Source organism: Amblyomma maculatum, chromosome 8 (genome assembly GCF_055883805.1).
Source record: "Amblyomma maculatum isolate TAMU_Amacu chromosome 8, ASM5588380v1, whole genome shotgun sequence".
NCBI classification, from domain to species: Eukaryota; Metazoa; Arthropoda; class Arachnida; order Ixodida; family Ixodidae; genus Amblyomma; species Amblyomma maculatum.
Window position 1 is genome coordinate 90465351 of NC_139351.1, and position 16518 is coordinate 90481868.

General features: G+C 44.9%; 1 protein-coding gene across 1 annotated transcript in view; it reads left to right on the plus strand.

Annotated features, from left to right (window-relative positions):
- Positions 1–16518, plus strand: part of LOC146181780 (lysosomal alpha-glucosidase-like) — a 43037-nt gene that overhangs the window by 13155 nt on the left and 13364 nt on the right. Inside the window, exons 3-13 of the mRNA XM_084576788.1 lie at positions 692–927; positions 2165–2337; positions 5036–5228; positions 7559–7655; positions 8502–8614; positions 10801–10926; positions 11385–11507; positions 12308–12430; positions 12517–12636; positions 13976–14084; positions 15319–15463. Coding sequence (XP_084432914.1) covers positions 692–927; positions 2165–2337; positions 5036–5228; positions 7559–7655; positions 8502–8614; positions 10801–10926; positions 11385–11507; positions 12308–12430; positions 12517–12636; positions 13976–14084; positions 15319–15463 — 1558 coding nt within the window. The remainder of the gene's footprint in view (positions 1–691; positions 928–2164; positions 2338–5035; positions 5229–7558; positions 7656–8501; positions 8615–10800; positions 10927–11384; positions 11508–12307; positions 12431–12516; positions 12637–13975; positions 14085–15318; positions 15464–16518) is intronic.

Consider the following 16518-nt stretch of genomic DNA (forward strand, 5'->3'; position numbering starts at 1 on the left):
CGGAGCAACGCACTAAGTTTGCGGCGGTGGCGCTTCTTCTTCATAAATGGCTAAGGAAGCAGATGTAGGTTACAACTTATGTGGGGCTGTGACAAGGAAATCGCAAGCTTATATACTAAGTACACGGTGGATACAGCGCATCTATCGTTTCTTTGCTTTAATGCGATATCATTAGAGTTCAGTAACACTGCTACTTCGGAGCCGTAAGAGAGTAAAATCTCTGATTGGTTGAGGCAGCGATGACGTTATAGATGTCGTGTGACAACGAGGGACTAATCACAGAGCATCACCCACAATAAGTCAAATAAGAAAAATGCCTCAAAATCCTAATTGCTTCAGCCAGTGATGACGTCATATATGTCATGTGACAACGAGGGACTAATCAAAGAGTGTCACACACAATAAGTAATTAAATAAAAAAAATGCCGCATCAATTGTTATTTGCTCAAGCTAGTGATGACGTCACAGAAGCTACGTGACACCGAGGACCAATCACTTAGCCCCGCCTACAGAAGCAAAATTAAAAAAACAAACTGGGGCCCTAACACAAACTATGATGGGTTGCGGATGATATGCTGAAGAAGTTGTACGCACAGAGAAAATACAACTGAAAACTGGAATTTTATCGCATTCCCTTTTAAGGTGTCTCAAGTGCTCTCATCGTTTCTTGTTCTTCGTTGAATGGTCGCAGAGTGCGAGAAGCATGGCTGCCGGGTGGTAGCAGACCCGGAGCGGCCGAGCAGCTCGCGCTGCTTCCTGCGGGACGACGCGTTCGGCTACCGCTACCGGCACACCACGTACGGCGACCGGGAGACCAACTACAGCCTCACCTACGACATGACCTCACAGGGACCCTTCGCCGACGACGTCATCAACAACGTACGCGTGCAAGCGGTCTACCTCACCGAGGACACGCTCAGGCTCAGGGTGCGTACGTCATCGAATGCGCCACGATTTCTTTTCTCCTTTTTTTTTCTTGAATATCCCGAATATATCCCCTGTAGGACAGAGACCTCTCCTAATGACTTCCAGATAGACCTTTTCTCCGCCAGTCACGGCCAGCATAGCAAGGGTATTTCCCAATTTATTTAACGTACCCTGCTACCCTTCTGTTCACCCATACTGTTCCTCTGCCCCATGTGCCATCACTGCCGTTTCTCCCTTATCAACGTATTGTATGTTACCAGACAAGAGTAGAGAAAAGGAGCAGTAATCTGTTCTTTCTCTTTCTAGAAATGTTTTTTTTCTTTGTGGCCTTACGTTTAATTCACCAATTGAATTAATTCAGCGAAGTGTAAAGACGGAAAAAAGGTTAAAGTATTTCTACAACGGTAGGATGAGTCTGGCTCTCTGTAGGCAGCAGCAGCGATAGTGCAGGTATTCATAAGTTACCACTGTGTTCTCCATTGGACTCAAGCAATTTATGAATTGTGTATAGGTAGTACTTCTGTGCACATTGAAAGAAACGTCAAGTGAGGTACTGCCAAATGAAATAAATTGTCGGTCAAAATCAGGACAATTTATAGTGGAATAAATTATCAGGTGTGCTTTACGACGTTACTCCAGAAAGAAATTATTTGCAGATCTAATCAGGATAATTAAGACTATTATAATTATCGTTTAATCAGTACACCGAAATGAAATGATTTAATAGCCGAAATTAGGAGGAGCGTCAGTTATGAAGAATAATCGGGAGCATTATTTGCACAATGTACCGAAACGCAATCATCATAAAAGATGCTTAGCAGGCTTTTCGAAGAAACGTTCGAGTTCACGACCGACCCACGCAAGGAAGAAAATTTCGGCGCTCTAACATCTGGCGCAGATTGACCATATTATACTCGAATGTAATGGTATCCATCCGGAAGTTGGTGCAGGCGCAATCACTGTTCCTGAAGCTCTGGGGTTTAGAGATAACAGTGGCCGGGTGAATAAACCGGCGGTGGAAACTAGCAAAAAAACGATTGGAAGATTGGTGGCTTAAAAGCAGAGAAGTGACATAATGTTAGTAATGTAGGAACAAAATTTAATAAATAGAATGATGGTTTAGTTAACCATTCTAAATCAATAATTAAGATATATGGAGAAAAATGAGCATGATAGCTACTGCTACCACCCCGTTTCAAAGGGGACGCTCCTATATTCCATCCATCCATCCATCCAGATTCATGACGAAGACAGACAACGCTACGAGGTTCCTGTGCTGGAAGACTCGCCGCTACTACGCCAGCCACCATCCGTGGACAAGAATCAGCTGCGCTACCTGATCGAGGCCAACGAGACGAGGAGGGGGCGAGCCAGGCTGAGGGTTCTGCGCTCCGACAACTACGTCGTCATGTGGGTCGCGCCGCGCTCTGTTTCGCTCGCTCTGATTGCACTCTCCTAGTTTTGCCTACCGCAGTGGCGTTTCTTCCATGTTTACGAGTGAATCCCGAAATTAAGATTATGCTTTCAACGAATGGGTAGATGGAGCAGGAGCAGGAAACGAAAAAAGGTTTTTAATTGGAAAAGTAACGAATTTAGCCAGCGTTTAGCGGATGAATCTTATTTAGCTCTGGGGGCGGAATTGCGCGCTTGTGTGTGCGTGTGTGTGTGTGCGTGCGCGCGCGTTTTGTGCGTGTGTGTGTGTGTGTGTGTGTGTGTGTGTGTGTGTGTGTGTGCGTGCGTGTGCGTGTGCGTGTGTGTGTTCGTAGAAGGGAAGAGCAATATTGTAAAAAATCCATACGAAAAAAAAAAATGGGTGGAAAAAATGCTCTGTGGCCCGCTAATTATTCGACACATTTCAGATGTATTAGGTGACGGTAAGAAAATTGTTTAAAAGAACACTGCGGACAAATGCAAGCTGGTCCGTTCCGAATGGGTACCGTGGTTTAATTATGGAGAGACATAACTGTCAAAAACAGGTGTCTCTCTCATGCCCTGACTTGCTTTGGGGCGTAAAACCCTCAAAACCAAACCAGACCGCTGCCAAAGACAACAGAGCGCTTAAAGTTAGAAAAATCATTAGTAGCGGATTTCCTGAGTCAAAGGAGCGTGTTGACACCGATTTTCAGGCGCAAATCTTAGAGGGTATACGCTACGCCGCCGCTCACTTCAAAACAATGGCAACCAGCCTTCTCCAACTTCCCTTTAAATTAAACAAGTGAGAACCGATAAGCATATGGTAACTTGAGTGCAGTCGTAAGATCGCAGGGAGAAGTCACGCGCGTTTATTGGAAAGTTCGAAGATGAAAGAAAGTTCGCCCTGGTCTGGGGCTCGAATCCGAGAACAGCGCTCGCCAGTCGTACCGAATCAGCAGACCTGGACGGCTAGCCCCGGCTGAGTCTCGAACGGCTAGGGTTTGAACCTTGGACCAGGTAGAATTTTTCTCCATCCTGTGTAGACTTGATGCTGAGCTCGGGCTGACGCTTATTAGGAATAACTTCCTTGATTTAACCACGGTTTGCCCGCCAGCACAAGATTCTGGGTTTGACCCCGCGGCTGCGTCTCCACAGAGGGGAAATAATAAAAAAAAAGTAGACATTGGCTGGTATTTAAATAAGGCATCGAGAACCTCGAGTGCTTGATGTTGATCGCCATGCCCTGCACGGAACACAACGTGTCTACAGTGCACTGGAAGAGAGAGTGTAACGAACTGGAGAGGTTTACCGTTGGCGCTTGTCATTTCAAATAACCACCGAAGCGGTGGCGCTGCTGTCGCAAACTCGAATGCTTTGCTATGGTGTTTCTGAGTTCGTCTACAAACAGGATTAGTAACATGCGTTGCACACCATGGCTAGTGTATTGACCAACAAGACGTTGTGTTTTTGGTTGCACTGTCAGTACTACCACAGTGTTTTGGGTGCGAAATGGTGCCGCTCAGGTCTCTGGTGCGCTGCGATCGCACTTTCTTAAAATCGAGCCAATTTCAAGAGAGTACGATCGAGTTGAGGCTGAGGCTTTGTCAGGCGTTACATCATTCGCAAGGATTCATCTGATTTGTTTTCTGCTAATAAAGCTAATTTAAATTACAAATAGACGAACTTTTTGGTGAGGCGAGGAGGCTTTTTCCCTCCACACTATCCATAGTTCACTTTATAGGGATTCACACACGACATGTAAAACAGCAGTAAGTGACAGATAACAAACTTCATTAGAGATGACCATCAGTTAAAAAAAGAAGACAAACAGCGGAACAAAAAAATCTGGGGATCAAAAATTCTAAGCGAATAATCCTAGAAGGCAGGCCAATAAAGCTAAAAAACTTTGAGCATTAAAACCTGCGCCCTGTGCCTTACACAGTACGCGTACAATGGATGTGGTAAAATCTGCGCTACGGCCACAGGGAAATTGAAGCTACTGCGTCACCAAAATTCATTCTTCGACAAGTAAATGCGTGTATCTCCCAAATACTCATTAGCATATAGTCGTAGGCTACCAAATGATGTGATAGGCCACCCGACATACATATAAATCCCCGCTTTAACCACTTAAGCCGTACTAATGTGCTTGGGGGGTAGTAGAGTCTGACTGAAGATTCGAGGGTCCCGGTTTAGATTTTCATACTGCCGAGTTGGAGCTCTTAGGTTTACAGTGAATACTCCGTAAAGCTCCTGCTACGGGGCTACGGAGAATACACCGTGAGGCTCCTGCCATTTCGGTCATGTCACGTGATCTAGTGACGTCACAAAATTCGACGGCCAATCAGTGTCCGGCGATGTCACCGCCAACTAGAACCTGCCAGAGGCACAGTCGTGATTAATCGCTCACGTTGTCGACAGCTACAAAGCCAAAGCCGTTTCCCGCTGTACGCGAGCACGAACGCTGTCGCGTTTAATTACCTAAAGTGTTCCAGAGATTTACTTCGATCTCATGCTGCTGACGCTGAAAAAAAAAAAAAAAAACTCTCATTCTGATCCCATCAAAGGTTCATTGAAGAATCCTGCAAGGGCTTCCCTACACGGTTTCGAAGCAAGCTTTCTTGGTCTCTATACTTTTGGCGGAGGCTGTACATCTGGATCATGCAGCGCGTCCGCATCGACTCTTCCCTTCCAGGATGGACTCGTGGCACCTGGTGATGACGGAGCAGTTCCTGCAGGTGGTTCTGCCGTACAGCGGCGAACAGCTGTACGGTTTCGGCGAGAATGGTCACGAGAACATCAGTCTGGCGCCGGGGAGCGGCACCATGTTCTCCAGACGCCCCTCGAATAACAGCGTGACGGCGGCGACGGCGTCCGCCTCAAATACGGTACGTTTCCCGCTGCGGAAACGCTGCGAAAACGCGACGAATGAACGGGCTGCGCTCGAGGTCTCTTGTAAGGTGGAATGTATGCCGTCTTTACTAAACGATCCACGACATGTGGTTATTTCTTAGCCGCGATATGTGGCAGTTATGGTATCGCTAAAACTTTAGACCTGTGCAAAGTAAGGATGAACCCTTTCCTGCACCCATGGAGGCATTTAGACCTCTGTGAGTACCGGGAGGTACCGTCTTTGCCAAAAGTAACCAGGCTGCGTATTTTGCTTCTGACTTGTATTATAAAGCTAGTAAGGATTCCCACTTTACCACAACTAGTTAAGAAATGAAGACAGGTGCTCAAATGTGCACTGCAGAGATTTAGAGCTTCAGACGTGGTATGAATCTCAGCTACCATATGGCTGAGAAGCAGATCCTGTAGCCTCGTTACTTTTGGCAAAGACGGTACCGTAAAGATCAGAAGTAAAGCCCACTGGCTAGTTATTTTTCGCAAATAGGGTACGCATGCGAGATGTTCTTTTTAGCAGCGTAAGTTGTTTGCTTGGCGGTAGGATTTATCCTTGGCAGTGACGATGACAAATGCCATCGTGGATGGCACATATGAGTGCGCCTACTCTCATTCGCTGTGTGCATAAAATTGTGTAAACAGCTTTCATCTCTAACTGTTCAGGTCAATGGCGGTCATCCATGTCTAAGGGGATAGCTTTGTGTAATGTTGGAGTTTCATGGCAATGTGAGTGATCGCTAATGAATTAGTCCCATGAGCGATGGAGGTTCCATGTGAATTTACTGTGCTATGATTTCCTTTGCAGGCCAGGAAAGAGCGGCATTCTTAAAATGCTCTAAATGTTTGGAATCCGAGCAGGCAAAACTGCGTTCGTTTTGCTGTTAATTTTTGTAAGGTATCAAAATTGCAACGCCCGCGCGTGCACCTGTGGTCGGATATCAAGTTCTTTGCAGTAAGCATGTTTATGCAGTAATTGCTTCTTCAGGAGCAAAGTTATCGTCTTTTACAAATTACGCTGCCTGTCATTCGTTGATGATGACACGGGACTGCTGAACTAGAAAAGAACTATAAAGGAAAGCGAAACAAGTGCTTCATTTTTTAGGCCTCAGTTCTGGCCTGAAATAAAGTTGTTAATTTTCTGTTTACGCTCGACAGCATTGTTCAAAGTCATTTTGAAACAAAATTCGTCGAGTACGTGTGACAATGGTAATTACCTTGGTAACTACGAACAAGGTTATAGGAACCAGCTATAAGCTGCATACTGTCACCCTGCCTATTTAACCTATATGCTGAGTGCATCATGAGGAAGGCCGGTCTGGACGAGTCTTCAGCTGGAGTGAAGATTGCTGGAAAACGTATCAACAACCTTAGATATGCGGATGATACCACTTTAATGGCAGAAAGAGAAGTGGAACTCAAGAGACTTCTGATGCGCATACAACAAGAGAGTGAGAAGTTTGGGCTTAAACTGAACATTAAAAAGACAAAGATCATGGCGTCTTGCCCTATCAAGTACTGGAGCATCAAGGGACAAGAAGTGGAAGCTGTGACAGATTTTCTCTTCTTGGGCTCCAAGATTACTTCGGAAGAAGACTGCAGCCATGAAATTAGAATACGTCTGCTTCTGGGAAAGAGAGCAATGGTTAGCCTTGACCGCCTTGTAAAGAGCAGAGATATTACACTGGCAACCAAGATCCGTTTAACTCGTGCTATGGTATTTCCAGTTGTGATGTATGGATGCGAGAGTTGGACTGTGAAGAAGGCTGACCGCCGAAGAATTGACGCGTTTGAATTGTGGTGCTGGCGGAGACTCTTGAGAGTTCCTTGGACGGCCATAAGATCAAATCAGTCCTTATTGTCGACCACTAACCCTGACTGCTCATTGGAGGATCAAATTCTAATGTTTAAGCTCAGCTACTTCGGTCAAGTGATGAGAAGAGAGGAGTCGCTGGAGAAAGATTTGATGTTGGGAAAGGTTTAGGGTCACCGGAGAAGGGGTAGGCAGCGAACGCGATGGTTAGATGGCATCCTCGAGGCGCTGCAGATGAAGTTATGTGATGTTAGGAAGATAGTAAGAGACCGGAAAGCGTGGCGTGATATGGTCCATAGGGTCAGGAAGAGTCGGACACGACTGAACGACTGAACTGAACTGATAGATAATCTTATAGGTAACATTTGTACCGTAGTTTGTACCAAAGTCACAGGCCAAAGATAACGACCATGTGCTAGGGCTATAGTCACATCTACAATCATAGCCACAGTGCTCATGATTAAAATTAGGAAGTAGCGAGCTTTTCCAAATATTTGTTTTCAGATTTGGGAGAACTTTGCCGGCGTTCACCCGTTCTTCATGAATCCCAAAGGAGATGGCACCGCTTGGGGAGTCCTCATTCTTAACAGCAATGCGATGGGTGAGTGACACTGTAACTATTATCTTTATTATTTGCCGCTGTAGCAGTTGCACGGCAGAATTCCTCTGTGAAATGCCGCATCACTGGTATAGTTGCGTTGTTTGATGTCGCAGCTAGATATTGCAGAATTTTCTTGCTACCACAAACAAAGTTGCATAGATGGACACAGGCTGTAAAAAAAAAAAACAAAAAACAAAAAACAAAAAAAAACAAACAAATGACAGTCAGGGGTTGAGAGCTTTATAAAATGTGGTCATGTTGTCCATGGAACTTCTAAGATTCGCTCAACAATGCACCCCAATGCCTCAATGTAACCACGTTTTGTACAAAATGTTGAGACATTGCCAGATCTGGTCCAGATGTGTTCCAAAATTCGTTATTTTCTGGACACGGTCGAGCTAGACGTCCTCCCTTACGTGGTTACGTTTCTCTGGTTCAAACCTGCTCAACAATGTCGCATTGTTATTCAGATCGAGATACGCTCCACAATGGAGTAAATTTTGTCAAGACCCGGTCTAGCTGTCCTTCAAAATTGTTTGGTGTTTTTCAGACCTGGTCCAGTCATGCTGTAAATTGTGGTCACATGATCCATGGGCTTGAAAGTAACTGAACTCGTAGGGGCTCAATGCAGGAGTGTAATAACTACTATAGTCAGTTTTTTTTTCCCGGAAGATCTAAACGACAAGTCTAGTAGTTTGGATGTCTTAGTGATGGTTTTAATAATTTTATGCCTTTAAACCTTAAGCAAGGCTTTCGTGTCGTAACAACTGCTATTTTACTGCTATTTTTCATTCCTTTTATGTCTACAACGATTTACGTCTTCCTTTGTTCTCATGCTTCGAACAGATTACATCGTAACTTCAGGTGGACATATCGCCATCGCTGCCACTGGAGGTATCCTCGACCTGTACTTTTTCGTCGGCTCGACACCTACGCACGTGATTCAGCTCTACCAAAAGGTGAGAAATTCGTCAGTATCTTATTCGTTCACTTAACTTTCTTCAAAGGCCAGTCTGCATGACAGTTGTACACGAGGACAGCTATATAGGTCACGATGAAGGCATATATTAATATTAAATATCCTTTTCTTGAAAATGTAGAAGCAGTATTCATTGTAGCTACAACACAAACGTACAGCGGTCACCGCATATGATACGTTCTTTATGTAAATAGGTAGCAGCGTTTGAGTGAAAATTCTCGCATCGACTTGAAACGCAGTCAATAAAAATGTAATCGCTATCGAATAGACGCTGTCGGTAACGCAGCAACATAAAAAGTAACACAAGAGCACGTGGCGATGCAGGTTGATCACGCCTTTATGGCTGTTCTAAACAATGGATACACGCCCTGCTGTGCTTTCGTGAAAGCAGTGCCGCAGCTAACAAGCCGAAATGCTCGTTCGGTGTGTATTTCGTTTTCTGAACGAGGAGGCACCATTTTCAAAATCCGAACTGCTAGGAAGACTTTAAAAGAGCACGTCCAGCCGTACTTGAAGTTGGGTGCATGGATTTTTTGCGCACTCACAGACGCGAAATCGGCCGGCGTTTGTACACATACCTTCTACTTGTGGCCTTAGTGGTCATGTACTGCACGTTGATTGGAGTAATGTGTTCTCTGGACGTGAAAAGGAGTAAACCGCTTTGAAGATGTAAGAAGGGGTCAGCCATAGGAACGTGTCTTTTGTATTGTTACTTTACACTGAGAAATGGGAAGGAGAAAGAAGATAAAAAAGGGAGAGGGAGAAGTGGGAAAGGAAAAGCGCGAAGAAGGGAAGCGAGAATGTCGTCGTCGCCGAAGGGAATTGACTAACCCGTGGCCCGTTCGGTAGCAGTAGACTGGCATTCATTCATTCATTCATTCATTCATTCATTCATTCATTCATTCATTCATTCATTCATTCATTCATTCATTCATTCATTCATTCATTCATTCATTCATTCATTCATTCATTCATTCTCCGCGTTCTTATAACTAGAAGCAGTCGAATCCTAGTATAAACAGCTGCATAGAGGGTGTACGCGGTTCTATTCATAATGCTCACGTGTGCACGCAGAATATTCCATTGAGGCTTCGAAAAGGCTTCAGTGAAGGGCGTCTGGTCTCTCAAGTGATGTGCAATGCAGAATAAGCACGAGGAATTGAACAGTCGCTTTATAAGCTCCAGAACAGTTGCTGGGCCGGGCTCATACAGAAGTAGAGGCACCGCATCCAATGAGCACTGCTTTCACCTACTCTGCTCGCTGGCGCAGCTGTTGGTGGCTCAAAGGGTGACCCACTTTCGGTTCTGTTGTCCACCTGCCCTTACATTTTCGAGCAACGTGTTCGTGGCCTCGTAACCGCAAATGTGAAGTAAATGATTGGGGCATAAACTGGTACAATATGGCCTACAACATCTACAGAAATAAAACAACAAAAAAGGCTTGGTTATTTTACCCCTGTTACTCTCATCTAAACTAAATTTTACTCGACAGCAGTGCGAGTGGCACTATGGAAAAAAAAGCCGGTGTCGTGTGTGCGGAGCCTGGGGGAATGAAGCCTCCACCCTCAAGAAGCACCACCCGTCAGTCGATTCCCCAATGCTCTCCCTAACTAGCTAGCTGGCTGCCTAGCCACTCACCACCATCACACTCAATCTGCCTCCTTCATTACTACCCTGGCCCCCTGTATCTTCCTTAAACGTCATCAACTTCCCACCAATTAACCCACCTCTACCCTCCAAACATTTCGCCCTCCAGCCGCCAGATTACGCCACTGCAGCGGAACAAAAAAGCGACGGCGAAACGAAAAAAACGCAGTGGGAGAGCCATATGGCTTCTTGGTGGCCGTTGGGTATACCTCCCAAAGACCATCCAATAGCTACCTACGCACAACACGACACCACCCACTACACCCCCCCCCCCCCTCCTCTAAACCCCCAACACACTCACTAAATCTAACTTCTATCGCAACTTTCTCGCATCTCGTTTCATGGCTGGTCTGCCACTTTTTTTTTTGCGTTCTGAAGAAATCCTTTTGTCGTTCATTTTATGGTTACGCGATTTGGATGTTTGGATTTTATGTAACAAAAGTGAGAACAGAACTTATTGCTTCTAATGAACTTCTGACGATGCTTCCCTCATACACGTTCAAAACCATTGCCTTCCAGCTTGTCGGGCTTCCCTTCATGCCTCCAGTGTGGGCTTTGGGATATCAAATGTGGATGGCCAACTACACGACAATAACAGATGTGAAAAACGCAGTCACGTCTCTCGACCAGGCGGGTGTACCAAAGGTACGTCTCAACACACGTTTACCTACACACGCAGTCACTGCGTACGTTAAATGGATACCAATGTGGGTTCTGAATTTCACATTTTGTTGCAAATTTCAAAGTACGCTGCGCGTGTCACGCCTGTCGATTAAGCCGAGATTGAGTTTTCTTGAACAGCGGTAGTTATTACAGTCGGGTCACTTATTTGTAGCGAAAACGTCCACTGACTAAGGGATGCTATATTTTTGCCATTGAACTCAGCAACCGGAGCAGTCTGTGTAATGAAGCCTAGAACTTGAATTGCGGGCAAGGAATTTATGAAAACTTGCGGAAAGGGAATGGACGCTGGTTTTATTTTTACTTTTTTTTTGCTGCTTACTGCTCAGATGATGACATAAACAACGCTGTTTTGCTGTTGTAGAAGTCCGAATAAAACTGCCCCCCCCCCCCCCCCCCCTCTCCTTTTTATTGTTTGCAAGGATGTAATCTGGCTGGATGTTTTCCAAGACTCAAGAGCATTTACTTTGAATTCCGCTTTCGGCGGTCTTCAGTCGTACGTCCGACAGCTGGCAACCTCGGGTGTCGAAGTAGGACTAGTCACGGTATGTAACGAGATTTCCATAAGATGTTACGCAGTTAATGACTCTATCATAAAAGATGTTTAGCAGAACAGTACTTGTGCCTCGTATCGCCAATTTTACCTAGCGCCTTTTTGTCGCAATTATTTATTCTCATCAGCACAAACGTTTCTTTTGATAGTCTCTGGAAATGTGCAGATACATTTAGCGACAAATCTTAATAAATTTTATTAAATTAATAATTTTATTAAATCTTATTAATTTTTTTTGTGTAATTTTCTCAGGTAAGAGAAGCAAATTGACGGGAAAGAAATTAATATATTAAGACCAGCGCAAAACACAGGGACAAAGGAACAGAAAAACCGAAAACGACAGGTTCGGTTTTTCTGTTTCTGTGTCCCTGTGTTTTGAGCAGGTCTTACGATATGCTGGTATGAATCAACTGGCCCAAAGAGCTATTATAAAAGAAATGAAGTTGGAACCTTTCAGCACTGACGCAGAAAAAAAGTCACATTATTTCAGAATTTAGCAAATGCCTGTCATAATGACGTAGATTGATACAGTGACAAATGGTATAGATAAACGTCGAGTGTACAGCAGAATGTATATAATTGCACCTCATGCCACTGATTAGCTGAAGACTCAAGGAAAAATGATGTCGGTAATGTTCGTTACCATGCTGAGTCCCTGAGCTAGCTTTCAGGTTCGGCTCACTGAGATTTTGCGGAATCGTTGCCAGACGCTAGTACTGTGTGCTAAATCTTAACTAGAAACAAAAAAAAAAAATACCCGTTCCATGTGTCAACTCTTTCTTTCAAATTCAGAATCCAGCCATAGTTGCCGACAATATTACGAAAGAATCTGCCTACTTAATTGGACTTGAAGGCGACGTGTTCGTCAAGAAAGGCGCAGGATCGAATGACCCCAACTCCGTACTGCTTGCTAAAGTAAGTAACTGAAGTACTAAAAGAAGGTGCTCATTTTATTTGTAAAAAAAAAAAAGCAGGAGTATTGACTGGCGTTCTTCTCGCAGGGGCTGCCTTCGGGGCCTTCAGCTTTCCCCGACTTTCTGAAGAACTCCACCATGCAATGGTGGAAGGACCTCATCATTGACTATGGCGGCACTACCGTTGAATTCAACGCCATGTTTCTCGTACGTTCGGTCCATCACTGTTCACCACTGCTCCAGCGCATGCGCAGTGAGCCTTTGCAGTTGTGAAATCATGCAGGCGACTGCAATCCCGCTTTTTGCGCATTGAGTTGGGACTACGTTGGAGTCTTCAGCAGTGACGGACGCGTTTAATGACTGTTAAACAAAAATGATCTTCGTAATTCTTGAGGGAGCTCTTATTTGTGTAGTTTGTCGCTAATACTGGCGCATATGTCGAGGCAAAGCTTTTGCAAGCGATCATAGGTGCCTTTTTTTGCGATATTGCACCTTATCCTCCCGATACCCAGTGTGTATTTGCGGTCACAGTTTTTCGTTAGGTTTTAAGAATAAATCAGTGCAATTGTCAAGGCGAAAGGTGTTACATATTTTCTCAACAGCACTGACTGCTTTGTCTCAGTGCGACATACAATTAAGTTGGAGAGCAAAATCAAAGAAAATGCCTAGAACATTGAAGAAAGCGCGAGTGCGGTGTATATTATGACTTCTGTACGTTCGATTGATTATTTAATTTGATATAAATCTATATTTATATTCTATAATTACACATAAATACCAGAAACAGTACTTGTCTATGCGACATGCATCAACGCAGTGACGTTGTATGTCGCCATTCTGCAAGTAAATTTACGGGAATCTTTCGTTGCGATTTTCAGCAAAGTAATCACATCTATGCTGCATAGATGGATTGAATAGTGTCCAACATATTGTACAACTATAATTTTTGAGAATGAATGATTTAAAAAGGACTGCTAGCTCAAACGTAACATCCAATAAACTTGAATAAAATGCTGATAGCCCGGTCTCAGGATGATATACCATGACCACCGTCAACCTCGAGCAGTAGCAGTATAAATAAAATAGCTTTATTGCTTGTTTTCGGTTTTTGAAGGTTTTTGATTGCATTGATGCATAGATGGATAAGAGTAGAGAGAATACTAAAAAAAGTACTTGAAAAGATTACTTTTTACCACAAGAATGCGGCACGATTGTAGAGCCCGTATCGCAACATAAGTACAGAAAAAAGTTAGCTTAGTTCTGATGCTCAGAGTGGAATGTCCTCGCACGGTGTAATTCGAGTGAATGTCCATTACACATTTGAGCATAATTCAACTTCCGTGAGCCTGATTATGTGGCAACGCGTGCAACGGCGCTAGTATTTTCCGCCTCATTTTGTCCAGGCCATAAAAGGCAGCACTATAGATATGTTGATTATTTTGCGTCAACATAATCATTCTGCTAGTGCACGATGGGCGCCTGTCGTCTTGCACGGTCTTGACGACTTCCTATCTATATCTCGCCTGCCTCATTGGTTTCTCCAAAGATGATGAACGAACCGGCCGAATTCAGCAGCCCTGCGACCTGCGGGCAAAATGACGTCTCTTGCCAAGTGTGTCCTGCCGGACGATGGGCAGACCCTCCATACGTGCCAGGTGAGAACGAATTTGTTCTGTTTTGTCAGCATGGGTGAGTACACTTACATGAATGCAGATCCATATACGAAATTCTGGATGCCACTGCTGTGAGAATGCATCCCCAGTCATCGGTTGCAGTATCTCGTGTGTCATGTCGTATAGCTGCTTTCTCCTGTTTCGCGTACTATTTCCTCCTCTTCTTCTAAGACTACGTCCATAGTGTTGATGTCCTGTCCTGCGCCCCCCCGGGGTGGTGCAGTGGTAAGACGCCCGACTACTGTCCGAAGTTCCCGGGTTCGAACCCGACCTCGGCGGCTGCGTTTCGATGGAGGCGAAACGAAGAGGCGTCCGTGTGCTGTGCGATGTCAGCGCACGTTAAAGATCCCAGGTGGTCGAAATTACTCCGTAGCCCTCCACTACGGCTCCTCTTTCTCTCTTTCCACTTTCACTCCCATCTTCCTCCCTTCTCTTACGGCGTGGTTGAGATGTCCACAAAAAACAAGTGAGACAGTTACCGCGCCTTTCCCTTCCTATAAATCAGTTTTTTTTTGTGCTGTCCTGTAGCCGCATATGTAATGTGGGTCGTACGTGCCCATATCTACTGAAGTGCACGCTTGTGAAGATGGGAGTGGCGTTTTTTCCTCCGCCAGCTAAACGTGGTTCCGGGCTTGTATCCAGGCAAGCAGCCGCAATATTGCGGAGCTGAAGTAGTTCCACAAACTATGGAGTGTAAGGCTTAGCATGCGTCTCTTCTTGAAAACGTCTACGAGAAGCTGTGATGAAGATTTGCTTAATTTAATGCATTTAACTTCCCAAAGCGACTGAGGCTACGAGGGATGCCATTGTGCAGGGCTTCTTACAATTTTAACCACCTGGGGTTCTTTAATGTGCACGGACGCCGCATAGCTAGTACACGGGGACCTTGCATTTCGCCTCCATCGAAAAGAGGTCGCCGCTATTGGGATCGATCCAGCGCCCTTGCGTTCAGTAGTCGAGCGCCGTAGCCACTGGGTCAGAGCGGCGGGTTGCTGTGATAAAAAAAAAGCGTACGATCCATAAGTGTTATGATTCATAATGGTACTAAATCATCGGTCCTGTGTTGCTATGCGTGATGCACTGTTCATCTCTTGAAATAGTAATTGCTCCTTACCATCGTTAAAGTGGGAGGGGGGAGGCGGGCAAGGCGCTGAGTGGAGTGCGACTTTCCTGGACGAGTAAGTGCTAATCTGTGTGCCTTCTTCAACCAATCAAGTCACGTACAGGAACGATGAAGGCAACGCGACGCAGCTTCAAAATGGCACCCTCTGCATGAACGCGGCCTTCGGAGAGCGGCAGCGTTACAGACACTACGATGTCCACAACATCTACGGCTGGAGTCACAGCATGGCTACCCAACGGTAACACAATGCTTTTTTATTACTTCAGGCTAGGCAACGTTGCGACAAAGGAACACTCGCTTGAATGGGGTATGGGACGACGTTGAGTGTTCCTCTGCCGCAACTTGACTGTGTCTGAAAAATTGTATCACCTAGCCCGACATGTGTTGCTGTTCTTAATCTAATGCTTTCAAAAGATTCGACCACGCGTGGACAATGCAATATAAATCATTTATATCGCTTATGAACAAACTCTACTTCTACTGGATTGATATAAAGGTGCGACTCAAGAATGGCGCGTGCAGCTGAGAAATATTGCATGTGGTAACTTGTGTCCACTCTTCACTGATTTCGCTTTCACTTGGAAGTTCTATTTTGGCATCCGGTAAACAAAAACTAACAAAGCGTTTCTAGATATCACCCCAGGATATAACAACGCGGCGTTGCATATTCGATTCACATGTTTCAAAAAATTGCAAAATTGCACTTAGCTCGGTTTAAGAGCTTAAAGTTAGATGACGGGATGAGGTTAAGAAGTTCGAAGGTATCAAGTGGATATAGCTAGCACAGGATCGGGTTGGTTGGAATAATATGGGAGACGCCTTCGCCCTGTAGCTGATATAATTCGGCTGGTGATGAATGATGAAGAGTTTAATGGCTAATGTCTTTCCTCCTTCCCTTCTTTCTCTCCTGTCTACCTCTTCTCTTCTTCCTCTATCTTCTATTTTTGTGTACTCGTTATGATTTCATTACTTTCTTTTTTCTTTGGCTTCGTCGTGAAAGACCTGTTGCGACGTCCTTACCAGGGAAATTATGTCGACGTCAGAACCTATTGCGACGTCTCGCTGGTACATCTCGCGGGATCTCGCAGAATCTCGCTGACACATCTTACGAACACATCTCGCGGACACATCTCGCAGACGCGAGATATTCACCAAGAGCCTAGAAAGGCTCGCGCCTTAAAATTGGTATATATGCTGCGCTCCTTATATTCCTGTTGCTTGGAATCGGGACGTATACGCCGGTTAAATAGTACTTTGTGTTTGAGTTTAGTATATCTACATTTTACTTTTACT